We start from the raw sequence: 25,269 nt of genomic DNA, 5'->3' as shown, positions 1-25,269 counted from the left end.
AGATATTACTCTTCCTGAGCCCCAGGGCCTGAGGAGGAACCTCGGGGTCAGCAGAGGACCAGCCCGCAGCCTCTGGGTGCCCTGTTCGGGTACCAAGCTTCACTTGCTAGATTAGGGCTATACCAACAGCTGATCCTGTGATCCTCTTAGAGAGGCAAATGGGGATTAAAGGCAATCTAATCCCAGGAGCTGGGGATCCCCATTTGAGGCCACCAAGAGCTGTCAACCAGGCCTGTTCTCAGGCTGATACTGACCACAAGAGGGCCTGGAAGAGACCAACAGATCTTTGAAGGAATCCATGCCCACTGGGCCATAGGTCCACATCCACCCCTCTAACTTCAACCTCTTTGGGACTGCTTTCTAGGCACTTCTCACCAGGGTGTTATGATTCTTCAACACTGATTGGTTGTCAGTTCCCCTGAACCTGTTGGCCAACACACCTAAGGTGGGGACAGGGACTATATCCTATGTGTTCCCACAGCCTGTCCCTATTGAAACACTCCACATTATGTGGCAACTGCTTGATTACACATCTCTACCTCTCACCAGAGCATGAGCTCCTTGAGGCTGGGGACTCTATTCATCAGTAGAACCCAATATGTAGTGCTCATTCATACACAAAGGAATTACAAGGAACCAGCTCCACTGGGTGTCCCCACTTAGTTTTCCCTTGTTAGTTCTGCCTTGGAAGCCAAAGTAAGAAAATAACCCCTAACATGAAGTCTTACCAGGGCTGATATTGTCAGAGAATCTCTGAGAAGTTAGGGATTAGGATAATACTAATATTATCCTATTAATAATATTGTGGTCCTAACAATGCCAATATTATCCCCATTATAAATTTGAGGAAACTGAGGGTCAGAGTTGAATGACCTTTCTTGGCAGTATGTCAGGGATGTCTAGGGATGTCAGGACCTAGATCTTTGAACTCCTAAGTTTAGTGCTCCTTCAGCTACTTTCTAGCTGTTTTAGTTTTTAAGTTTAGTGCATTATATCCTGCACATAGTCTTGGTATTGTTATCTTCATTTTTCTGACTAGGAAATCCAAGTTCCTAGTATGCAAACAACTTGCCCTAGTCCACACAGCTAGGAATGATAGAGCCAGGATATATGCCCAGGTCTGTATGACACCAAGGCTCATGCTCTTTTCTGTACCATGCTGCTTCTCCCTCAGTATGAGAGGGTTTGGGCTGAGAGAAAGCAGGCCAGGAGTGGATGGATAATAGGGAAGGTAAAAACCAAAGCTAATGTAGCCCTTTTGCCACCCACCCCTTCTCACCCCAGGCTGCGGAAGCAGTGCCCTGAGCTATGAGCTTTTCCTTGCGGGCTTCCCTGACGTGACCAGTGTGGATTACTCATCAGTAGTGGTGGCCGCCATGCGGGCTCGCTATGCCCACGTGCCCAAGCTGCGCTGGGAGACCATGGACGTGCGGGCACTGGACTTCCCCAGTGGCTCCTTTGACGTGGTGCTCGAGAAGGGCACCCTGGATGCCCTGCTGACTGGAGAACAGGATCCCTGGACTGTGTCTTCTGAAGGTGTCCACACTGTGGACCAGGTGCTGAGTGAGGTGAGGGAACAACAAGGGAGGAGGGCAGATCAAGAGGTGGAGATGAGGGGTTGAGGTTTCAGAAGACTAGAAGAACTCAGAAGCCAAAAGGAGACATGGTTTGGAGCAAGTAGTGGGTCACCCTCAGGACTGTGGTTACCTGAAGGAAGGGGAGGGTTAATCTGGGTCAAGATTATAGGGGCTGGAGTGGCTAGGTTCACAGAGGCTGATGATTGACTACTGGATTGCCATAGAGATGAAGTAGCAGCCAGGTTCCAGATAGGGAGGTGTGGGAGCCCATGACAGGGAGGGTGAGCAGCTGACAGGAAAGTAGTGCCCCCTGCACTTGACATCACTCCCATGCTCCTACCTGACTAGAATATGGCCCTTCCCCATGGAAACACCAGGGGTGGAGGAGCCTCATTCTTTTGCCATGCAAAGCCCTGAGCTACTGGATGTAGAGTAGCACCTGAGATTTCAGTGGGAGGGCGTCTGGAATAATACTGACCTTTGAGAACCTGGAGATGGACTCCTCACCAGTGGCTTCTCTATCTGCCTTGCAGGTGAGCCGGGTGCTGGTCCATGGGGGCCGGTTCATCTCAATGACCTCTGCTGCCCCTCACTTTCGGACAAGACACTATGCCCAAGCCCGTTATGGCTGGTCCTTGAAGCATGCAACCTATGGCAACAGTTTCCACTTCCATTTCTACCTCATGCACAAGGGCAAAGAGCTCAGTGTGGCCCAGCTAGCCCTTGGGGCCCAGATCCTCTCACCCCCTCAACCTCCCACTCCACCCTGCTTCCTCCAGGACTCAGATCATGAAGACTTCCTCAGTGCCATTCAACTGTGAGGCCAGAAGCATGGTCCTCCAGCCCTCCCTGCCTTTCTGTCCTGGGCTCAAGTATTTGGAATTCCTGACTCAGGGCTTAGGGTTGGGTCTAAGGTGCTCACATCCCAGGAGCCTCATTCCTAAGATAGAGCTGATGGAAGCAACCCCACATGAAAAAAATACAGCCCAGGTCAAACTAGATCCCAAATCGCAGGTTTCTGGCTTCCTCAGATCTCTCCTTGGTTCCCCCACTTCCTCCCCCACCATACTGAACCACCAGTGATACATCCCTGGGGCAAAGCTCAGCACAACTCTTCTGCCAGCCAGACTTGGGAACTTGCATCCCTGCAGCCTGTTACTGACTCCCATCCAGCCTGGATTTAGCCACAGGAGACTACAGACTTTGAATCTAGATTGTTTTATGCTTCTGACCCCAGTTCCAGCCACAATTCTGGTGACCTATCCTGCTTAGGTTGTATTATTTACCCAAGGAAGTCACACTGTAATGATGTTCCTAGGCCAGGCTGGCCTGCCTGAGTTTGCTTGACAACACTTCTCTGCCTTTAACATGCACCTGAGATTCCCAAGTACCTGCCCCGTCCCCAAAAGGAATTGGAGTTATTTGGGCCTGACTCCTGAGCAGACCAAAGCAGTGGCCAAACACACACACAGGGAGGTCTGTGTTTATTCACACACTCCTGGTACAGTGAGGATGGAGGAACATTTACAAAGGACACCCCTGGGTTGAGAACATCTCCAGGGCCACAGGTGTCATCCAAAGATGCAGAGCAGTCCCCATTTGGCTTTCCAGGGGCAGGACGCAGGAGTCCAAGGTAAAATCAGACCTGGGCCCTTGGAAGGTGATACCTTGAGGGGAGGGGTCTGCCAGAGAGCCACCTGGGGTCAGGCATGGACAGACCGGCCATGGGGTTGGTTACCATGTTGGGGGCTTGTCTCATCCCAGCCTCAACACCAACACCGTCCTATCTGCCAGGCGCAGAAGAGAGAGGCCGAGACCATAGGGGGAGGGCACGAACCATGAGGGGAATCAGTAAACAAAGAGTCGGATATAAAAATACAAATGTGCTGAGGAAGTCCCTTAGAAAGAGGCTGAGGCTGGGGTCACGCCAGACAGGGGTGGTGTGAGGAGCGGCCTGGAGGGCTGGGCTCAGGTGGGTGGGAAGCTCATGCAAGTACGCAGCCAAACATCCCTGGCCGCGCGAGGTCCGACACCGGCCGGCAGCGGCTCTGCAGACCAGACCTGCCGGAGAGGGGCGGGGCAGGGGAGCCGTGCGGGAAGGGGCGGGCCGGGGGCTGAGGGCCGCGGGTCTCTGTGTCCGTTCCGGTGTGCGGGGTGGGGCTGCGGCCCGAGGTTCTAAAGTGCATGAGCGCGGCGGCGGGCTCCGGGCCGGTCCGCGCCGCCGCCACCGCCGCCGCTGTGGTGCTGAAGCGGACAGCTCCGGAGTGCATGGCGGCGGCGGCAGCGACTACGACCCGGAGGCGGCGCGGCCCTGCAGCCCCCGCCCGCGGGCGCTTGGGCCGGGGCGGGGGGCGCCGGCAGCCGCATCGCCGGCCCGCAGTCCTGGCCGCCGCGTGGCTGGGCCCGGAGCCCGCCGCCTGAGCCGGCGCGTCTACACTCCGGACGGCGGCTTCTCCCCCATCCCCTTCAGCACGTCGTCTATCCGGTCATCCTCGATCACCACTGCGCAGGGAGAAAGCGCGTCAGCCGCGCGGCCTTGGGGGGCGGCGGCGAGAATAGGCCCCCGGTCCTCGCGCCCAGCTCAGCTACTGCCTGTGGCCCAGCGACGCCCTCGGACCCCCATGGCACAGTGGCCTCGCCATCCAAACTCTCCTGCCGACTCAACCCATTGCTGACCCCAGTTCCCACAGATCCCCTCCTCTCTTTGTGGAGGAACGCCCCTCTTCCAAAGGCTCCAGCCGTTCAATCTCCCAGTCCAAATCCTCCCGCCGCCTGAGCTCTCCTCCATCTGAGCTGATCAGAAAGCGTTTGCTTATGGGATCCCCCCGTCTACCCTCACTTCAACAGAACCCCCCTCCTCACACAGAATCTCCATCTATTCCGGCCCTCTCCCCAATCTAACCCTCTTGCGGCTTGAACCCTTCCCATCCTGGCACCATCAGAGACCCCCCACCATGCAAACAGCCAGGACAACCGAACCCCCGGCCTCCTGCCCACTCTCCAATCGGACATCCCTCCCCACCCGAAGGTTCTTCTGTAGCATCCACCGACTCAGCGTTTGATCCTGAAGAAGCGACCTGTCGCCCCACGTTCCCAGTTTCAGGCAGCCCCAAATGCCCCGGCCAGCCCCTCCCCCTCGCCCGGGTGCCAAGGCTCTACTTCCAGAGGTGGTGAGCATCGAATCCGGGGCACTGCGTTCCCAGGAGAGGGGAAGAGGGGGACACAACACTGCAGCAGGGACCCTCCCCCCTCAAGCCCCAGCCCGCGAGCGGCTGGCTGCGCTGGTCTGCGGCAAGAGCTGCGGGCGCTTGGCGGGGAACTGCAGCCGGGGGGCGCCCGGCGGAGGGTTTCTGGGTCAAGTGACGACTCCGGGCCCCCGCCGCGTACCTCTCTTGGCTCGGCCAATCTGGCCCAGCTTGGGGGGTCGCTTGGCTTGGTTGCCCGCGAAGAAGGAGTTGGTGTCCTGTAGGCGGCAGCTGAAGGAGAGGTCAGAGCCCTCGGAGTCGGCGCCGAAGCGGCCCATCTTGTCCTCACTGTAGGGCAGGATCTCGGACATGGCGGGCGCGGGGTGGGCGCGGGACTGCGGCGGGGCGCGGGCGGCGGGCTAGCTGCCGGACCGGCCCTAGCTCAGCAGGGGAGCCAGCGGAAGGATGAAGTCATGCAGCATCCGGGGCTGCGGAGCCAAGCGGGGCCTCCTCCCTCGCGCCTCCGCCTCCCGGGCCGCTGGGCAGGCGGCGGCGGCGGTGGCGGCGGCGGGGACCGGGCGGGGGCGGGGGGCGGGGGGCGGGGGTGGCGGCGGCGGCGAGAGCGGAATGACGATGAGCGCCCGACTGCCGCAGAGAGCGGCAGGCGGGGCGCGGTGGAGGCGGGGCGGACACCGGCCAGGGGAGGGAGGCGGGGCGGGAGGGGGTGCTGACAGGAGCGCGCCCAGTTCTCTGCGGAGGGAAAGGAGCGAAATGGGAGGGTCCTGCACAGTGGCGGGAGTCGCGGCAGGGCGAATGGTACGGGCCATCGCGTGCAGGGTCTAGCGGGGAGAAGCGGGACTAGGGGAGGGCAGGAGCTAGCCTGGCACCCTAGGGGCAGAAGAGTCTGGCACAGAGGCTCTGAGAGGCAAGCTGGGGGGACTGGGAATTGAGGGGCGGGTCAGGGCCAGAAGGCAGGAACAGAGCCAACATTGCAAGAGGGGACACTGGAAGCGCTGCGCGGTAGGGTCGGATACCGCGGGAGGTCTGCGGGAACCCGCAGGACGCGGGAATAGCTCAGTGACTGTTGTCCCTGCCATTGGCGGGCTCTTGTGTAGGGTTGCTCTTCGGGTCTTAAACTGTTCCTCTAGAGTCTATTTCTCTGACTGTCCTGTTTCTGTCTCTACCTACCCACTTGTCAGTCTATCTCTATGTGTCCGTCCGTATCTGTGTCTCGGTGGCCCATAACTCTGTGTCACGTTCTCTACGGCTGTCTCTTAAGTGTCTCTCCCCTTCTGTGTCTGTCTCCATGCTTGGCTCTATGTTCCACGGTGACACATAGGAGCCTCAGGGGCTGGGAGAACCGCAGGGCGCGGCGGGCGCTTTGAGCCCGAGTTTCGGCGTCAGCTGCAAAGCCGGGGGTGGGGGTCAGGCCTGGTACCCGCGCGTCAGCCCGGTTACCAAGACCTCTCCTAGGAGAGACAGAGAATGGAGCCGAAACTCAAGCTCAAAGCGCCCACGGTGCCCTGCGGTTCTCCCAGTCCCCGAGGCCCGCGCTGCGCGTGCGGTGTAAGAGAAATGAATGACCGCGTTGCGAGGGGCGCCCTGGCTGCAGGTGAAGCGGGGAAGCCCGGAGCGCCTGAGGACGCGGCGTGCGCCGGTGTGTGTCAGGAGGTAGAGGGGGAGTGATAAAGGGCGCCCCCTACCACCTCGTTGCGGAGGGTCATGTGACAGTTTTAGCTGCACCGGTGGTAACACGCCCTCTTTCCCACCCCGACGACCCTCCTCCCCCGTCGGCTCCGGCTGTCAGCGGCTTCGTCACTTGCTCGCTAGCGCGCAGGGGCTCTGGCGCAATCATTGGCCTTGGGGGACCGGGGTGGGGGTCCTCATATTTGGCGACACTGACGACAGCGCTCAGGGTAATAATCATCCGGGCGCTCAGTCCACATTCAAGGTGGAGGGCTCCCCACCGTCCCTGAAGCGCTTTACCTCCTTCCTTCTGAATTACATAGCTGGTGAGGCTGCCTGGTGCTAGGTCTCCTTGCTCCAAAACTCCCCAGTTGTTAATCCCAGGCACGAAATGACGAATGCTCTGGTGGCTGCTCTCAGGGACCAGAATGGGGAACGCGAGAGGATGCCTCTTTTCAAGTCTCACTCAACACTACAGACCAGGGACCCATCCCTATCAAGTCCTGCTCTGTTGCATTCTAGTCTCTGGGATGAGGGCAGAAGCTGGAGGTGGAGGCCCAGCTGCCAGTGAAAGGAGCCTCCAGACCTGGAAAGACAAGAAAGGCTGGAATCCAGGGTCACTAAGAGAGAGTCCAGAAAATTCCATTTCTATGGGAGGTTGTCCAGTGATTTGTTCGAATCCAGGCTCTGCCACTTTCTGCGTGACCTTGAGCTGACAGTCCACAATTACAGTTTCTTTTTAATTAGTTCATTTGTACTTGTAACATTTTAGGAAATTCACACAAAACATTTCATATATATCCTTCCAATCTTTTCCTCGTACATTTGCATAATATGCATACCTCTCTGAACCCCCATGTTTTAGTGTGAAGCCCAGAGATGACAGAGCCTACAGTAAGGACAGTTCTGTAAATGAACTTGTCCTGAGGTGAAGTAGGTTGTCTCGGGAGGTAATGAGCTGCCCCTCACCAAACGTGTTAAAGTGGCCATCAGGGTTCTTGCCAAGAATAAGAAGAGAGCACTACGTGCAGAATTGAAACAATTCTCTTTTCTCCACCCAAGAATGAAGGAGACTGGAGGAACAATTTAACTTGGAATTCATTTGGTTCACTTCTTAAATAATCTTATTCCTGTCCTTGCTGTGCACACTGGATCAGGATTAAAGCAAAAGATCTAAGTGCAGAATTGTAAAGACACAGTAATACATAAGCTTCAACTATGTTGTGAAAATATGGGTAGAGTTTTTAAAATTATAATCCTCTACTTAAAATTCTGATGTTCTGCATCCCTGCCCATGAGACGAAAATTCATTTTCACAGCTAAGAGGAAAAGAAGTGTGTTGGGATTTTGGGGAGAATACCTTGAATTTCTCTTGAAAGCCCCTCAAAACCTAGTGGAATTGACACATAGCCATATGTTCTAAAGAGAAAAGTATGCCTTTTGACATCTGAGTATTAATGGCCCTTTCATTCAAGTGGAAATTGTAGGCCTGTGTAGTGGGTTGAACAGGTTCCCCCCTAAAATTCCTGTCCACCTGGAACCTCAGAGTATGACCTTATTTGGAAACAGGATCTTTGCTGATGTTAATTAGTTAAATTAAGATGAGATCATACTGGATTAGGATGGGCCCTAAATCCAATCACTGCTGTTTTTGTAAGAAGAGGATGCACAAGACATACACACAGGAGAAGGCCTTGTGAGGAAGCAGAGGTAGAAGTGATGTGGCTACAGACCAAGGAACACTTAGGATTGCTGGGAGCCACAAGAAGATGGAAGAGGCAAGGAAGGATTCTTCCCTAGGGCCTTCTGAAGGAGTATGGCCCAGCCTATATTTTGGAATTCTGGCCTCCAAAACTGTTAGAGAATAAGTTTTTGTTGTTTTAAGCCACCCAGTTTGTGGTACTTTGTTTATAGCAGTCCTAGGAAGCAAACACATTGGTTACAAGCACTTTGGGGTCATCTTTTTACATCTCTCATGACCATATTTCTCCTTCCTTAAATTCTCTGGGGGCCTTTTGCTCCCACCCTGTCCACTCAAAGGAAGCTCATACCATGCGGGTATTTCTGGGACTCTTCTGTTTAGCAGAGGCTGATACATTACAAAAAAAGAATGAAGTAGATCTGTGTGGACTGACATAGTAAGATCTTTATAAGGCGTGCCAAAATGTCACCAAATAACAAGTGAAGAGTATGATTTCATATGTTTGAGAAAAGTATACACATATGCATATATACCTACACACACACACACACACACAGTGTATTTAGGGATGTAAATGCACGTAAAAGAAAGAGCAGAAGGATACCTACCAAACTGCTATTAATGGTTATCTCTGAGGATGGTACTGGGATCCTAGTAGGATGAATTTCATCTTTTGTTCTATATACTTCTGGGTATATTACTTTGGCAATAGAAAGATTTTAGCAATTTTTAAAAACTTTTTTATTGAGTTATAGTCATTTTACAATGTATCAAATTCCAGTGTAGAGAACAATTTTTCAGTTATACATGAACATACATACATTCATTGTCACATTTTTTTCTCTGTGAGCTACCACAAGATCTTGTATATATTTCCCTGTGCTATACATTATAATCTTGTTTATCTATTCTACATATGCCTGTCAGTATCTACACTTTTTGAACTCCCAGTCTATCCCTTCCCACCGCCCTCCCCTTTGGCAACCACAAGTTTGTATTCTATGTCTATGAGTCTGTTTCTGTTCTGTATTTATGTTCTTGTTTTTTTAGATTCCACATATGAGCGATCTCATATGGTATTTTTCTTTCTCTTTCTGGCTTACTTCACTTAGAATGACATTCTCCAGGGACATCCATGTTGCTGCAAATGGTGTTATGTTGTTGGTTTTTATGGCTGAGTAGTATTCCATTGTATAAATATACCACATCTTCTTTATCCAGTCATCTGTTGATGGACATTTAGGTTGTTTCCATGTCCTGGCTATTGTAAATAGTGATTTTAGTGATTTTTTAAAAAAGGTTTCAATCCAATGACATAGTCCATTTACCAAACATCACCCTCTAGCCCCAGACAAATCTGTTGACTTAGAAAGGGGATTAGTAGTTAGGAGCATGGAGTTTAGATTCAAGTCAAGGATCTGCCTTCTACTTGATGTATGACTTTGGGTATGTTATTAAGCTTCCCTGTTTCTTAGTTTCCTCATCTGTAAAACAGGAAAATGATATTGGTAGAATCTATCTTATGGGGTCATTGTGAGGATTAAATAAGTTAAAACTCAGGAAGTGCTTAGGGAAGTGCTAGACAATGGAATTGTTAGCTATTATACAGGAAAGCATAAAGAAGTTATAAGTAACTTCTTCATTAGATATATTCATATTAACATTTTGTTGCATGTCCTTCCAATCTCTCTCTCTCTTTTTTTTGTAACCTATGCTTTTATACTTTTTTGCTTCACAAATGTGAGATTTTGTGATTCTTTTTCTTTCCTACTTAACTCTATATGGAGAACATTTCCTAGTAGTATTAACTCTTTTCCATCACTTGTAAATGTTGCATTATATCCCATTGTATGGATGCTTGATTTGTTTAACAAGTCGTCTACTCTTGGCCATTGAATACCCACTTTCAATTTTTTTTATTTGTTCTTGTTGTTATTATAGACAATGCTGTGATGAAAAAAATGTCATAAGAGAAAAATGGCCCAAATATTTTGTAGTTCCTCCAATCAAGAAGTAAAATCTGTTTCTCCATCCCTGAATTTGGACTTGGCCATCTGACTTGCTTTGCTCAATAGGGACATTAGCAAATATAATGCAAGCAGAGGCTTGAAATGTGTCTATGTACTGTGGCTTGCCCCATTTTTCATTGCTGGGAATCCTGAGACCATCATATGAAGAAGCCTGGGCTAGCCTACTGGGGAAGGAGAAATCACATACACACAGGGCTCAGTCATCCCAGCTGAGGCCCAAACATGTAAAGAAGCCATTCAGCTCCTGCTCAGTTGACCCTGACCCCACCCCATCAACCTACTCAAAATGAAAAATAATAAATGTTTGCTATTTTAATCCATGAAGTTCAGGAAGGTTTGTTATGCAGCCAAAGCTACTTGATACAAACATGCTATAGATAATGATTATGTTATGGAACAATTTCCTAGCATTAGACTTTCTGGGTCAAAGAATATCTGCACATACATTTTGATTCATATTGCCAAAAAGATTCTATCAGTTAATAAGCCACCAGCAATATATGAAAGCACACATATTCCCCATCTTTGTCAACACTGGACATTAATGTTTGTTGTTATCTTCATGACCATACTGTCCTTGTAAATTAATACATAAAGCATTGTCTATTCCCTCTCAGTTCACAATTCAGAGGGGAAAAGACCAAAAAAAAAAAAAAGGGGGGGGATTATTCTTATAGGAAAATAAGGAATAAATAGGAAAAAATAATAAAATGAGAGAATAAAACAGAGTCAAAGGTTATAGACACAGAGGAAAGAAATATAGTATTATAGAATACAGCAACCTCCAGGTATCTTTTACATAGAGTACCTAACATGTAGTCAGGAATAGTTGTGAGCCTAATAAATGATTTGGGTCATGAAAGAGGCATGGAAAAGAAATGTCCATTTAGGTGAAACCTAGTGAAACTGGAAACACTATAAAAGTAGGTAACAGATTCCTTCTTATGTGGCTGCATTTAATTCTCACAGCAACTCTCTGAGATAGGAATAAGTGTTCCCATTTTACAGATGGAGAAAAATGAAGGGTCAGAGCTTTTAAGTAACTTAATAAAGATTATACACCTGATAAAGAATTGAGCCCATATTTGAGTCCAGGTCTGTTTGGCTTGAAGTCTATGTGCTTCTCCTCACTCTACCAGAGAAGATGTGGCAGAAGAGTAGCTGATAATGTTGGGAAGAAGTATATCCTCTTCTGATTCATATGGCTAAACTGCTCTCCAGAAAGGAGTCAGAATGCCTGGGTTTGAATTCCAGCTCTGCCATTTGCTAGCTGTGGCAGAGCAGCCTCTCTATGCCTCAGTTTCCTCATCTGTAAAATGGCTTCATGAGAGTAAATGAGTACATCAATGTAAAGCCACTAGAACACTGGCTTTCATCTGGTAAAGGGCTGTATAAGCGTGCTACTTCCAGCATGGCCTTGAAGCAGCCATGGGACTATTTCTAATGGGCCTATTACTGGGAAGTCCTTATAAAGTAACTTTGCTTCCACTCATATGGCCACATTGTAGTGGAATTTCCCATGAGGCCAGACTGACCCTGCTGCCATGTTTCCCTTCATCCAGGCTTGGTGGGGAGAGAGCAAAGAGGTGAGTGCTATGATGCCACATTGTCATCAGAGTGACTATCCCAAGGCCATGCTGCTACAGACCACAGTGAGGCTGGATGTGAAAGCTCCTTGATCAGATAATTCCTGACCAACTTAGCTCCCATCCACCTACTCTATGATATGGGAAATAGAACAGGTTTCCTCCAGCCTTGTAATTCTCATTTCTACCTATAGGATTTTAATAACAATACCAACAAAACCAACAATAATAATAGCAGATACAATGCCCACTATGTGCCAGACACTGTCCTGAGCATTTTACAAGTATTGTTTCATTAATTCTCACAACTGTCCTTTGAAATAGGTACCATTCTTATTCCTACCTTACAAGTGAGGAAGTTGAGACTGAATCCAGCATCTTTCATCTTAATTATGACATCATACTGTCTCCTGTTTGAGAACATGCCATTTGGGGGTAGAAAATGCCAGAGAAAGCAATCCGACATTTCTCAGCCTGATCCATTCATCATCTACCCTTTCTCAGCCACAAAAGCATTCCATGTTAAAACCAACTGCAGAAAGATGTCTGAGAACAGAGGTGAGAGTCAAGAAATACAGGATGCATTTGCCACCATTCTAAGCCTTCTCAGGTCAAATCCATGTACTCTTTTTAAAGAGGAGGGAGGAGGATGAGGCACTTTTTAAAAAATTGTAGTAAAAGAAACACTAGGCACTCTTTAGTGAAGCATACTGCAACACCACCAGGCCTGATTAAGGAATGACAATATGGAAGGCAGATGGCAGACACATAGATGCCACACTATTGCCTTGCAGTTAAATATTGCTTGGTGATTTTTTTTTCTTGTAAACCTCCCAAATAAAGTAGTTTGCTTTCCTCAAGTTAGAAGTGTTAGCACGTCTTTTCTTTAAATATCTGTGCATAGCTGTTTTTTTCCCTGCCGATTTGTCACCATCTGTAACCCTCCCTTTGTGAGATGATCTGATGACAACAATTATCTTGGAGAGTAAAAGTGCAGTCTTGAAGCAACATATAAGGGTAGAGTCAGAGTGTGGGCTGTGTGTGCGTGCTGCCTGAGCACTTTGTGTGTGTGTGTTGTATGCCTGTTGTGTGTGTGTGTCCAGAACCTCAGTGCATTTCGTGTGTTGACTCTGGACGCCTTGTGCGTGTATACCTTGTGTGTGAGTATGCCCTGTATGCATTCTGTTAGTGTCTTGTGTGTGTGTGTGTGTGTGTGTGTGTGTGTGTGTTTACCATGGGTTGGCTGAGTGCCTGCCTGTGAACTTTGGGTCTATGTGCTCCCTGTCTAGATGTGCTGACACCCTGCATGTGGGTTACCTCCTGCATGCCGCTCTGTGTGTGCTGGTTGAAGAGGGTCCTCGTGGACAACTAGAGATGTTCCTCATGAGAGCATCATTTCTTAAAGGTGTTTAAAGGGGATGGGGAGAGCCCGCAGTTTGGGGAATTGGGTCAAGAAATATCTGCAGGGTTTGGGCCTGCAGGGGGTCAAAAGAATGTAAATTATGGGTAGCTTGTAAGAGGGTTTTGCTGGGATAGGGGTGCTGACCAACGCATAGGGGATCTCTGGCGTTTCTAGAGAGCGGCTCGCTCCGGGCTAGGGGCAGCCGGTTGGGCGCAGCCCTGCGGGGCGGGCCGCGGGCACCCGGAGCGAGGTCTGGGCGCCAGGCGGCTGGCGGGGCGCGGAGGCGCGCTCCTCCCCTCCCCCACGTCCCCCCACCCCGGGCACGGCGCCGCGGGGGGAGGGGGGCGCGGGCAGGCGGGGGCGGCGGCGGCGGCGGCGGCGGCCGCCGAGCGAGGGGCTGCGGCGGCCACGGCTGTGATGGCGGGCGGCGGCGGGGCCGGGCTGGGGGCCGAGGCCGCGGCCTGGGCAAGGGCCAGCCGCCGGGAACCCTAAGGTGCTGCCGGCCGCGACTCCACCATGAGCGTTGCGCTGCAGGAGCTGGGTGGAGGCGGCAACGTGAGTGGGGGCCCTGGGATCCAGAGAAGAGGACCGGGGAGCAGGGGGAGGCAGAGGGGCCAACGGCGTCGGGCAGGGGCTCCAGCTCGCGGAGAAGGGGCTGCGAACTGCAGGGGCGGGGGTCGGAGGGACCCGGGCCGGAGAGCCCAGCCGGCCTGAGGGAAAGGGCCCTCACTGCAGGCAGGAGGGACCCGGCCGGGCGAGGGGCGCCGGGGCAGAGCTGTGGGCACGCAGCCCTCTCTGCCTGACCTGGGTTGGCGCCCCCGACTGTCTGGCAGATGGTGGAGTACAAACGCGCCACGCTGCGGGATGAAGACGCGCCCGAGACCCCCGTAGAGGGCGGGGCCTCCCCGGACGCCGTGGAGGTGGGCAAGGGGGTTCTCCCTGACTCACCAGGCCCCCGCCCTGGCATGACGCCTGGCATACCCAGGAGCTCTAGGTTGCCCTGGAGGGTCACCTGCCCCCACCTCTGCTCCATCTCTGGCCTCTGCGCTAGGACTATGGTGAGGCGATTCTAAGCCATGACGTTGCACAAAACGGTCTTGGGGCTCTACTCAGCCTGCCTCATTACCCCTGTGCCCCAAGTTAACCCCATTAGCGTCTCTGCTCCGCTCTGGAAACTGCCTGTGCCTTCACCCTCTGGGAGGACTTCTGTGATTGGATCAGCCACATGCAGCTTGCTAGCTCGTGGTCCTCCTGTGTTCCCCAGGTGGGATTCCGGAAGAGGACAGGTCACCTCTTGGGCTCGCACACTCAGCTGGAGCTGGTCTTGGCTGGTGTCTCTCTACTGCTGGCTGCACTGCTTGTGGGCTGCTTCGTGGCCTTGGGGGTCCAGTACCACAGAGGTAGGTGGGCTCTCTCAGGTCACCAGCCCTACTAGCTGTGTGGACTCTGGAGGCTGAAGGGGCTGCCAAGATTCTCTCTGGTTGGGGCCAGCCTTACCCTAGCTGTCCTCTCTCCTTCCATCCTTCCTGCTGTCATGGCCCCTTCCAAAGCGTTTGCCTCTCCCAGACTGACTGATAGTTCCCTTCCCACACCATGTCCTCTGCTACAGACCCATCCCATAGCACTTGCCTCACAGAGGCCTGCATTCGAGTGGCTGGAAAAATCCTGGAGTCCCTGGACCGTGGGGTGAGACCCTGTGAGGACTTTTACCAGTTTTCCTGCGGAGGCTGGATTCGAAGAAATCCTCTGCCTGATGGGCGTTCTCGCTGGAACACCTTCAACAGCCTCTGGGACCAGAACCAGGCCATACTGAAGCACCTGCTTGGTGAGTGGTCCTGTTAGGGAGATGTTGTGCCAAGTACATGCTTTGTGCACAGCACAGGGCCTGCACTTAGTAGGTACTCAGTAAATGTCCATGAGTGAATGAGTAAGTGGATAACTGCTAGCACTCCTGGTGGAGGAGATGCAGAGAACAGGGGGTTTCTGAGGGATGGAGATGTGTTTGAGGGGGCAGACTTCTGAGGATAATGACGGGACTACTCTCTGCACTCTGGAGCACTATTGAGGTGTGGTAGGCACTAGAGAGTCCTTAGCGCTTAGAGATCTTTGAGGGTGTTCCTGGACAGGGGAGAAGAAGCCATAATTTGCTGTTGCAGTCTTCCTGGGTCTACATTAGGAGGACTGCCCCTTGAGATGGCAAGGAGAGGGACCAAGCAAGGGCCCAGGACCCCTCTCAGCAGTTAGCATAGTTTCCACCCAGACCTGTGTTCTACCCCACAGAAAACACCACCTTCAACTCCAGCAGCGAAGCTGAGCGGAAGACGCAGCGCTTCTACCTCTCCTGCCTACAGGTGGAGCGCATCGAGGAGCTGGGAGCCCAGCCTCTTCGAGACCTCATTGACAAGGTAGGGCCCCTGGGTGGACTGGGAGGGGAGTGAGCAGGATAAGCCTTGGGAGAGGATGTGGCCCCAGAAAGTTTTGGGGATTCCTTGCCATAGATGCTGCTGTGGTCTCTACTCAGATCGGTGGTTGGAATATTACGGGGCCCTGGGACCGGGACAACTTCATGGAAGTGCTGAAGGCAGTAGCAGGGACCTACAGGGCCACTCCCTTCTTCACTGTCTACATCAGTGCCGACTCTAAGAGTTCCAACAGCAACGTTATCCAGGTACCAGGCTGCGGAAGAGTGAGATGGGACTTAGGACTGTTTGCTGAGATCCGACTCCCCTCCCCTGTGATGGGCTGGCTGGAGTGACCCACTCTTGCACAAGAATGCAGGTTCTGGGCAGGGGGAGGGCTCACACCTTACCTTGCTATTGTAGGTGGACCAGTCTGGGCTCTTTCTACCCTCTCGAGATTACTACCTAAACAGGACCGCCAATGAGAAAGTAAGGAGCATTCTCAGAATACCCACCCTGACCCCCTGTTGAGCTGGGATGATTCCTGTTTACCTTTTCCTTTGCCCAGGGTCAGAGTTGGGAAGGGGAGCCTATCCTGTTGCCTAGTAAGCCGGCTACCCTTCCTTCCAACTACCCTTCCTTCTTTTTGTCTCTTCATTCTCCCCTCCCTGCGTTCTTCCATCCTTCCTTCCTTTCTGTCTTCCTCTTCCCTTCTTTCCTTCCTTCTTTTCTCTTACTCTCCCAGGAAAACATTTTATAGGCGCCTACTGTGAGATGTACATTTCAGAGCCACTGTCACAAGAAGCTTTCAGTACAGATGGGTTCGTGGACTTAGATAGCTGAGAACAAGGCTCAAAGGGGGCCCCTAGGGCTCAGGAGAGGCTCAGAAAGCCAGAGAAGTTTTCCTAAGGAGACTGCATTTGAGCTGGGTCCTGTAGAACATATAGGATGTGGGTGAGGGCGTGCTCAGAGTTTAAACAAAAGTGTTGAAGAAGGAAAAGCTAAGGTGTATTTGGACCACGGAAAGAGGTCCAGTTTGGCAAAATGTAGAGCTCAAAGCAGATGAGAGGCTGGAAAGGTGGATATGGACCAGTTATGAAGGGGACCTGCAATGCCACACTGAGTGTACTGGGTAGGCCTCAGAGAACCATTGCCTGCTCCGGAGCAGAGGGTGGGTGACCTAGTAAGCAGTGCTCTGGGAAGGCAGTTTGGCTGGATGTGAAAAGTAGATGCAAAAGAGGCAGCCTGGAGATCAGTTGAGTCTCTGCAGCACTCCAGGCTCTGTGTCTGTGAGGACCCAAATAGGGGAAGTGGCAGAGGGAATGTCAGGAAGGGGAGGATGCAGGAGACAGAATCAAGTCTGAATCATGAACTGTTGGTGACTGGATGTTAGAAGAGAAGATTAGAAAGAGGAAGAAGTAAAGACAGTCGAGGCTGTGCACCTGAGTGTTGGTGGGATGGAGGGATCCTTAGAGAATCAGGGGTGCCTGGATGGAGAACCAGGTTAGAGCACATTGGGAAAGAGGGGACAGTATGATATCATAGGAAAAGGGCAGACTTTGGAATCAGACCTTGATTTTAGCCCCAGCTCTGCAACTTGGTACAAGCTAATTGAGCTCTTTGAAGCTGTTTCTTCCTCTGAAAAATGGAGATCGTGGCATCTACCCACTGTGGTGCTTGGGGGGCAGGGAGAGGATACAAGTTTATGCTTCTGCATGTGGCAGACACTCAGGGAGTGGGAGCTGCTCATTTCAGATGTGTGAGTGTGAGGGACCTGGACACCATCTCTGTGGAGAGGTCCGTAGGCAGCTGTGAAAGCTGTGTGGAGTCCGGGAGACAGCATGGCCGGGAGGGAACGAAAGGCTTGAGGGACATCTCCTTGAAAACTTAGACAAAGGTTTGGGAGAAGTGAGAGAAAGGGCAAGACTGGAGAAGGGGAAGAAGGAGATCCTTGGATTTCAAGGGCAGAGAGAGGAAGAGGGACACCTGTGGAGAAGGACAACCAGAAGTGGCGTTTGTCTCTCTCCCATTCGCTCCCAAACACCTACTGAACATCCCTCAGCCAGACCCTCCCCTTGCATGTGGTGAACATTGCCACACAGTGGGGGAGACGGCATGAAATGGCTCAGTGCACAGCTCTCCTGTGTGCGGTTGTTGGAACTGTCGTAGAGGAGAAGCGTGGCATTCTGAGAGTGCGGCAGCAGGGAGCCAGCCTGGTCCTAGGGTGAAGGTGGGCTGTGGGGAAGGGAGAGGGTTCTAGACAAAGGGAACAGCTTATGCCAAGGCTCTGAGGTGGGAAGGGGGTGTGACTCATTGACAGACCGGGAAGAGTGGGCCCAAGTCTTTGTGGATAGGTATGCAGTGTCACATTATACATAAACACTGTGGGTCAAGTTTAGCATTTATCCCAAAAGAGATGGAAAGGAAAACTCAAAAGTGGGGAGTGGTGTGAACAGATGTGTGGTTTTGTAATCACCTGAGACAGAGGAGGAGAGAATTTTGAGAATTCAGGAGAGAACCACATGGTTCGGCCCTCAGGAAAGGGCAGGAGAAGCCTTGATTTGGCCCTCAGTGTGCCGCTGGCTGTCCTGGGCAGGAAATCTCCTGTGCCAGCATCTAAGGGAAGCTGCAGGGTGAAAGGTTCAGCTGGGATAAAAACTGAGGAGCAAAGCAGGGTTCAGGAAAGTCTCAAAAGTAAATCTTAAGCTGAAGGGAGGGAGGGAGGGAGAGAAAGGGGTAAGTGAGTTGAGGGATGGGAGGCAGGATCATTTGTTGAACCAACCATCCTTAGGAGCTAGGGTGACTGAAATTGACACTCAAACCTCTTTCTCTCACATTAGCAGCAAGGAGGAGGGGAGGTGGGTGAAAGGAGAGATTTTGAAGTGCAGATAATGGATATTAAAGGATCTGAAACTTCTCAGTAGAGTGGAAGAGGAGAAGCCCTTTAGCAATGAAAGGAGCCCAGGGCAGGGCTTCAGGGCGAGTGAGGAGTGGTCACAGGGAAGGGGCCACAGGGAGTTGGTGCCAAGCAGAGATGAGGGTCTGTTCACAGGTTTTCATCCATCAGTCGACACATATTTATTGAGCACCTACTATGTGCCAGATGCTGTGCTCAAGCCAGAGACCTCAGTGGAGAACAGAGTAAACAGCCCCGGCTCCCATGCCACTCTAGTGCCAGCAGGGAGTGAGGCGACATGAGTTTGTTCTGGGCCCAGGTAGTGCTTGGCCTGTGGCCCTGGATTCTCCCATCTGCTGGTTTGTGGTATAAGTCAAATCGTGGAACCTTGCCAAGCTTGTTTCCTTATCTGTAAAATGGAACTGAACTAATACCCACTTTATGGAGTTGCTGTGAGGCAAGGTGGGGGTGGGAGGAGAGAGACATTATATGTAAAGCCCCAGCAGAGAATTTGATACGTGTGTATACATGTGGTCACTACATATTTCTTTTCTGTGCTTTTCTTCTCCTTGGAGACCAGAGGGGAAGGCAGCAAGTTTTGAGGCCTGGCAGGATGAGAGGTGGAAGGAAATTGAAGCCACTGTAGACCAAATTCCCCATGGGGTCTACTCAGCTGTTAAGTGACGGCATGTGGTCACTGAAGGGCTGGGAAAATAGAATAGCTTTAGGAACTGGGAAGGCAGAGCAGTATGGGAAGCAGGTCCATTCACTGGACAAATATTTATAGGGTTCCTGTTCTACAGTAGGCAGTGTTCCAGGCCCTTGGGATATAGTGGTGAATGAGCCGCTGTGACTCGGAACAGTGCTTTCCTGGAACTTACCTTTTCTTTGGGGAAACAGATAATGAACAAGTGCATAAACAAATAAACAAGATCCTAGTAGGTGGTGATAAACAGTATGATAGAAATGATGAGGGGCATCCAAGAAAACTTCGGTGGGGAAGGTCCCCAGAAGAGATGGTGAGCAGAGGTGCTAGCCAGAACAGTCCTCTCAGCCTTGGGCAGGACTTGTTTCTGGGCTGTGAGGATGACTCGGATCCTTGACAGGTGCTCACCGCCTACTTGGACTACATGGAGGAGCTGGGTATGCTGCTGGGCGGACAGCCAGCCTCTACGCGGGAGCAGATGCGGCAGGTGCTGGAGCTGGAGATACAACTGGCCAACATCACAGTGCCCCAGGACCAGCGGCGGGATGAGGAGAAGATCTACCACAAGATGAGCATCATGGAGCTGCAGGTGGGGCGGGCAGGGAATAGAGCCAGCTGGGAGGGGCCAGCCCCTGGCACAGGCTGCCCGGCTTCCCTTCATGCCATCTTCTGGAGGCAGCCAGTTCTTTCCTCATTTCCTTGCTTTTTCTGAGCTTCCCAGCTGCACTGTTGCTATCCTGGAAGGAAAAATGGTGTCCATTTTAGGACACCTCCCACTAGGCCATCCCTTGGTCCCTTTCATGTTGCATGGGGACACATAGAGGGATTATGTTAAATCTATGACAGCTTGTATAAGATGTTGATAAAACAATCAGAAGAGAAATCTCCTCAAGGATCCTTACTGTGCCAGGCATCAACCTCTTAGTCGCTGGATTATGGAGAAATGGGGTGAGGGAGGTTCTGGAGGAGAGGCCAGGTATGTAGGGACCCTGGATGGAAGCAAGGGAGTATCAACTGTTTAGAAAATATTTGAATGTCTGCATCCCAGCTATCACACCATACACAGTGGCTTTCCTTCCAGTGGTATAATAAGTGATTTGAGTTCCCAGGTTGAGAAGCACATAAGCCTGAGAACGAATTTATTATAGAAAGGGGGCCACCAAGCAGCTAGTAGCTGTTGCCATGGCAATGGAAAGGGCTCCCAGCTCCAGCACATCAGTGGAGGAGGGGTCTGTTGGAAGCCAAGCAGGCAAGCAGGCTTGAGATTTTTTGCTCACAGGCCCTGGCGCCCTCCATGGACTGGCTGGAGTTCCTGTCTTTCTTGCTGTCACCGCTGGAGCTGGGTGATTCTGAGCCCGTGGTGGTGTATGGGACAGATTATTTGCAGCAGGTGTCAGAGCTCATCAATCGCACAGAGCCAAGGTGGGGAACCCAAGGTGTCGGGGGTAGGGCTCAGGCCTCGGTGCAGGTCCCAGGCGGGGGCTGGGCATAGGGGACTGGCACAGCCCACACAGAGCAGCATTTGACAAGGCCCCGGGCCTTCCAAATATCAAAACAGAAAGTCTGTAGGCTGTTGCCCTAGGCCAGGGCTTCGGGGGCCCACCTGTGATCTCTGTTTCCACACCTTGCTCCAACCTGACTTCTTCAGGCAGGTGTGTGGTCCCAGGGTGAGAGAGAGGGATTTTGGGACAGCTCCCACATATGCCTCTCAGAACTCCTGCTGTCTGCACGTTAGTGGAGCTGGTTTGGAGTGGAAATGGTACCTCACCTGCCTTTTCCTTATGTTCTGGCTACCTGCATGCCAGTGTCCTGAACAATTACCTGATCTGGAACCTGGTGCAGAAGACAACTTCAAGCCTGGACCGCCGCTTTGAGTCTGCACAAGAGAAGCTGCTAGAGATCCTCTATGGCACCAAGAAGGTGGGCTTTCTGATTCTGCTCCCACTTTCCAATTCAGTCAAACTGATGCCTCACACCTACTGTGTTTCAGACACTATTTGCCTCATGATGTAGCATGGGGCACGGGATTAGGAATCAAGCTCACTTGGGTTCCAATCCCATCTCATCCATTTTTTGGCCTATGGGACCTTGAGTGTATCGCCAGCCTTTCTGACTTCCCATTTCCTGGCCTGTGAAACAAGAATTTCTTGCAGGGTTGTGGTGAGGACTGAGTTCATGTAAGTGAAGCACCTACCCCATGCATGGTATGTGTAGGCACTCAGCTTTGATGATGATGGTGAAGAAGAAGATGAGTAAGTGCAGTTCTTAGTTTCAAGATGCCCTGTTAAGTGGGGGAAGTGGACATGTACACAAACATTATATTTTGGGGTGATAAGTGCTCACATTGAATAAAAGACCTTCTTCATGCTATAGGACAGAGGTGGGGACAGCACATTTTACCTGGCATGTGGGGGGTCATTAGAAAAGCTTCTCTGAGGAGGTGACATTTGAAGAATGAGTTTACCAAGGAAGCCAGGGAGAAGGTGTTCCAGGCCGAAGGAACAGGATGTGCAGATTCCCAGAGGCTAGAAGGAGCATGGTGGGTTTGCATGTGTTCTGGTATGAGTTTGAGGACAGGGCAGCCAAGAGGCTGAGGGTGGTTGAAGTGGGCCTGGGGCAATCCATGAGTGGGGCATTCAATCCTTGAATGCTGTGGTTAGGAGCCTGGCCTTGATCCTTTCAGGGATAGGGAACCTGGGATGGTTTTAAACAGGAGAGTAACCTGGTAAGATTTATGTATTAGATCATCTTTCTGCAGCTAAATAGAAGACAGAGGGAGGGACAGGGGAAAGGGCATGAGAATGGAGTCAGAGTGTCTGGTTAGGGGGTCACTGCAGTCTTCAGGCGAGAGATGATAGTGTTATAGAGCAGAGAAGTGACAGTAGGGTAGATGGAGGAGAGATTAAGAAGCAGAGGTAGGAGAATCTGGTGATAGATTGAATGTAGGGATAGGGAGATGGAGGAAGTTGGTGACTCTGTTTTCTGGTGTTGGGGACTGACTGGATGTAAGACTGAGATGTGCATCTGAGCAAAGAAATGTCTGGACCCCGGTGGGCCTCTATAAACATAAGAGGAGGAGAGGGCTGTGAATTGAGTGGGCAGCACCCATGTTCCTCTTGAGGTTTCACTGCTCTGTGATACTGCCCTTTGTTTTCCCTGGAGCCCGAGGGAGAGATGGCACCCCAGACCCAGGCCTTCACGGTGCAGAGCTGAGAGGGGCTGGCCCCAGACACAAAGAAAGGCCCTCAGACTAGAGGGCAGAGCCATCTCTGGGAGGCCTGGCTCTTTACCCCTTACAGTCCTGCACGCCGAGGTGGCAGACCTGCATCTCCAACACGGATGACGCCCTCGGCTTCGCTCTGGGCTCCCTCTTTGTGAAGGCCACATTCGACCGGCAGAGCAAGGAAATTGTGAGTCTTCAAGGGGTCCTTCAAGGCCTTTCAAACCCCACCCCTTCTTTTAGTTAAGATTCACTGTTTATATTTGCATGTTAATACAGGGAAAAGAACTGGACAGAAATTTATCAACAAATTAACAGTGATTCCTTTGGATGGTTAGGATTATTATGAGGGATTTTTTTTCCTTTAAAGTTTTCTATATTTTCCAAGTTTTCTACAATGAGTTTATATTACCTATATAATTAGAAAAATAATATTTATTCATTTGGAGATAATAACGTATGGGCTTAAAGTATTACCAACAAGGATATAAATGGTAGTATTGTTTACAATAGGGGAAAATAAAACAGGGGACTGGAAAAACATTGTGGTTAGGATGAATTATGGGGCAGCCTTAAAACTGATGATTGTTAAGTGAAAAAAAAGTAGGTTACAAAATATATATATGTTGCACAAATAATTTCGTATTATATATGATTATCTCAGCAGAGAAGGATACTAGAAGTGGATGATAAAAATGTTAAAAGGAGTTATCTCTGAGGGATAGGATTTTAAGTGGTTTATTTTCTTCAACTCTTAATTTTCCAAATTTTCTTTTATTAATGCTTTCCTTTTATAATCAGATAAAAATCAACATACTATATTGTTACAATGTTAATTCACTTAACTTATTGTCAGTGTTTTGATTAATTAGAAAAAAAGCCACCACAGCCCCAGTACCTTCACAAATCAAGTTTCCTTCTCATCCTCCCCAGATGCTCAGCCTTTCAAGAGTCTGGGTACTCCCACATACTCCCATGGAAGAACGGGGTGGGACCCTAGGGTGGATGGGGAGAAAGGATGCATTAATGCTAGTGGGAGGAAGACTTGTGCCCCCTCACTCCCAGGCAGAGGGGATGATCAGCGAGATCCGGACTGCCTTTGAGGAGGCCCTGGGACACCTGGTTTGGATGGATGAGAAGACCCGCCAGGCAGCCAAGGAGAAAGTGAGTGGTGGCCAGAGTTGGGGCGCCATCTTGAGGTGAGGATGGAGAATACAGTTTGGGGGGGGGGGCCTGGGGAGGGAAACCCTTAACCTGGTCTCTTTAGGCAGATGCCATCTATGACATGATTGGTTTCCCGGACTTCATCCTGGATCCCAAAGAGCTGGATGATGTTTATGATGGGGTGAGTACCCCTGCTTACCAGTACTGAACCTCAGCCCTGGTGGGGGCACAGGGCTCAGTAATCAGGACTCAAGCACTGGGAGGCAAGGATGTGCTTGTTGGTTTCCTTTCAGAGGCAAGTGCAGGCAACTGGCATTGCTTAAGTGCTGGCTGTGTGCCAGGCTGCAGGCCGGACAGTAGTAGAATGCAATGTTCACAAGCAGGGATTTGCAGTCAAACCTGGGTCAAATCCTGTTTCTACCTAAACTGTGACCTTGGTTATATAACCTCTCTGGGACTCAGTTTCTTCATCTGTAAAGTGGAGTCCTATTAGCACCTATCTAATCAGGTTGTTGTGAGAATAAAAGTAGACCATATATAAAAAAATAAAGCAGCTGCAATACAAGTGCCCTTTCAATACTGGCAATTATTATTTATTAGATTGTCACTCCTCTTTAATAGCTGAAGAAACTAAGGCTCAGAAAGGTGCTAATTAGTAGCCAAACTGGGACTGTTGACTTCTCCAAAGTGTTATCTCACTTGCTTTCTGCTTCTCACCACTCCCATAGTATGAAGTCTCTGAAGATTCCTTCTTCCAGAACATGTTAAATTTGTACAACTTCTCTGCTAAGGTGATGGCTGACCAGCTCCGCAAGCCCCCTAGCCGGGACCAGTAAGAAAAGGGGACACAGACACTTGGGGCAGCAGGAGAAGTGAGGGAGGTTTCCAAGGCTGGGGGAGGGGTAGTGGCAAGACTGATCCCAAACAAGGCCAAGGTTCTTGCAGGATGTAGATTGGGGCTGCTGGGCTGGGAGGGGCATCAGAAGACTCAGGCTTTCCCTCACTTTCTACCTCTCACAGGTGGAGCATGACCCCCCAGACAGTGAATGCCTACTACCTTCCAACCAAGAATGAAATCGTCTTCCCTGCTGGCATCCTGCAGGCTCCCTTCTATGCCCGCAACCACCCCAAGTGTGTCTGAGGCAGGAGGCACTGGGTGCTGCGGCCTGGGCCTGTGGATGAGCTGGGCTGAAGGTGGGATCTAGACATCCCTCCACCATGTCCTCACTCGCATTCCTCCCCTACCAGGGCCCTGAACTTTGGTGGCATCGGTGTGGTGATGGGCCATGAGTTGACACATGCCTTTGATGACCAAGGTAGAGGTCCATGCAGTTGTCTCCTCCAGCCTAGAATTCCCAGTGGCTCCTGCAAAACCGTGGGATGTTGGGAGCAGGCCCCAGGGATCTGGGGGTCTGTGGCCTTAGGCTCATGGGAAGGGAGGAGGACTCATGCCCCCAAGGGTTGAGCTCTGGTCTCAGTGGGATGCAAAGGTTAGTTCTCCTCAGGGCGAGAGTATGACAAGGAAGGGAACCTGCGGCCATGGTGGCAGAATGAATCACTGGCAGCCTTCCGGAATCACACGGCCTGCATGGAGGAGCAGTACAGCCAGTACCAGGTCAACGGGGAGAAGCTCAACGGCCGCCAGACCCTGGGGGAGAACATTGCTGACAACGGGGGGCTTAAGGCTGCCTACAACGTGAGTGACCCTCCAGGGGC

General features: G+C 51.2%; 2 protein-coding genes across 8 annotated transcripts in view; one reads left to right on the top strand and one right to left on the bottom strand.

Annotated features, from left to right (window-relative positions):
• Nucleotides 1–25,269, top strand: part of ECE2 (endothelin converting enzyme 2) — a 30,078-nt gene that overhangs the window by 2,978 nt on the left and 1,831 nt on the right. For 2 of the 7 annotated variants that reach the window (XM_010947870.2, XM_074366863.1), the window contains exons 1-17: nucleotides 13,544–13,723; nucleotides 14,002–14,088; nucleotides 14,433–14,568; nucleotides 14,778–14,993; nucleotides 15,449–15,573; nucleotides 15,690–15,836; nucleotides 15,991–16,056; nucleotides 19,570–19,758; nucleotides 20,449–20,591; nucleotides 20,975–21,089; nucleotides 22,469–22,579; nucleotides 23,455–23,553; nucleotides 23,657–23,734; nucleotides 24,282–24,385; nucleotides 24,574–24,684; nucleotides 24,802–24,869; nucleotides 25,059–25,249. In XM_010947870.2, the coding sequence (XP_010946172.1) occupies nucleotides 13,685–13,723; nucleotides 14,002–14,088; nucleotides 14,433–14,568; nucleotides 14,778–14,993; nucleotides 15,449–15,573; nucleotides 15,690–15,836; nucleotides 15,991–16,056; nucleotides 19,570–19,758; nucleotides 20,449–20,591; nucleotides 20,975–21,089; nucleotides 22,469–22,579; nucleotides 23,455–23,553; nucleotides 23,657–23,734; nucleotides 24,282–24,385; nucleotides 24,574–24,684; nucleotides 24,802–24,869; nucleotides 25,059–25,249 (2,025 nt within the window). In that variant the 5' untranslated portion in view covers nucleotides 13,544–13,684. Of the gene's footprint in view, nucleotides 1–1,284; nucleotides 1,569–2,110; nucleotides 2,579–13,543; nucleotides 13,724–14,001; nucleotides 14,089–14,432; nucleotides 14,569–14,777; nucleotides 14,994–15,448; nucleotides 15,574–15,689; nucleotides 15,837–15,990; nucleotides 16,057–19,569; nucleotides 19,759–20,448; nucleotides 20,592–20,974; nucleotides 21,090–22,468; nucleotides 22,580–23,454; nucleotides 23,554–23,656; nucleotides 23,735–24,281; nucleotides 24,386–24,573; nucleotides 24,685–24,801; nucleotides 24,870–25,058; nucleotides 25,250–25,269 lie in introns of those variants that run through there. The other 5 variants (XM_010947872.2, XM_074366871.1, XM_010947874.3 and 2 more) reach the window with 4 other exon arrangements.
• CAMK2N2 (calcium/calmodulin dependent protein kinase II inhibitor 2) lies at nucleotides 3,295–5,347 on the bottom strand. The gene is made up of 2 exons (XM_010947875.3): nucleotides 4,965–5,347; nucleotides 3,295–4,079 (listed from the first exon to the last, which is right to left on the bottom strand). Exons 1-2 carry the CDS (start codon nucleotides 5,131–5,133, stop codon nucleotides 4,009–4,011), a joined length of 240 nt encoding a protein of 79 aa, XP_010946177.1. The 5' UTR covers nucleotides 5,134–5,347; the 3' UTR covers nucleotides 3,295–4,008.

This window comes from Camelus bactrianus, chromosome 1 (assembly GCF_048773025.1).
Source record: "Camelus bactrianus isolate YW-2024 breed Bactrian camel chromosome 1, ASM4877302v1, whole genome shotgun sequence".
NCBI classification, from domain to species: Eukaryota; Metazoa; Chordata; class Mammalia; order Artiodactyla; family Camelidae; genus Camelus; species Camelus bactrianus.
This window is presented reverse-complemented; position numbering and strand designations above follow the sequence as displayed.

What these genes read in the sequence shown, in the direction of transcription:
- CAMK2N2 (XM_010947875.3), bottom strand. Translation starts at nt 5,133, where the DNA reads ATGTCCGAGATCCTGCCCTACAGTGAGGACAAGATGGGCCGCTTCGGC. An exon ending in GATTGGCCGAGCCAAGAGAG is followed by an intron (nt 4,080 to 4,964) that starts GTACGCGGCGGG and finishes CTCCCTGCGCAG; the next exon opens with TGGTGATCGAGGATGACCGG.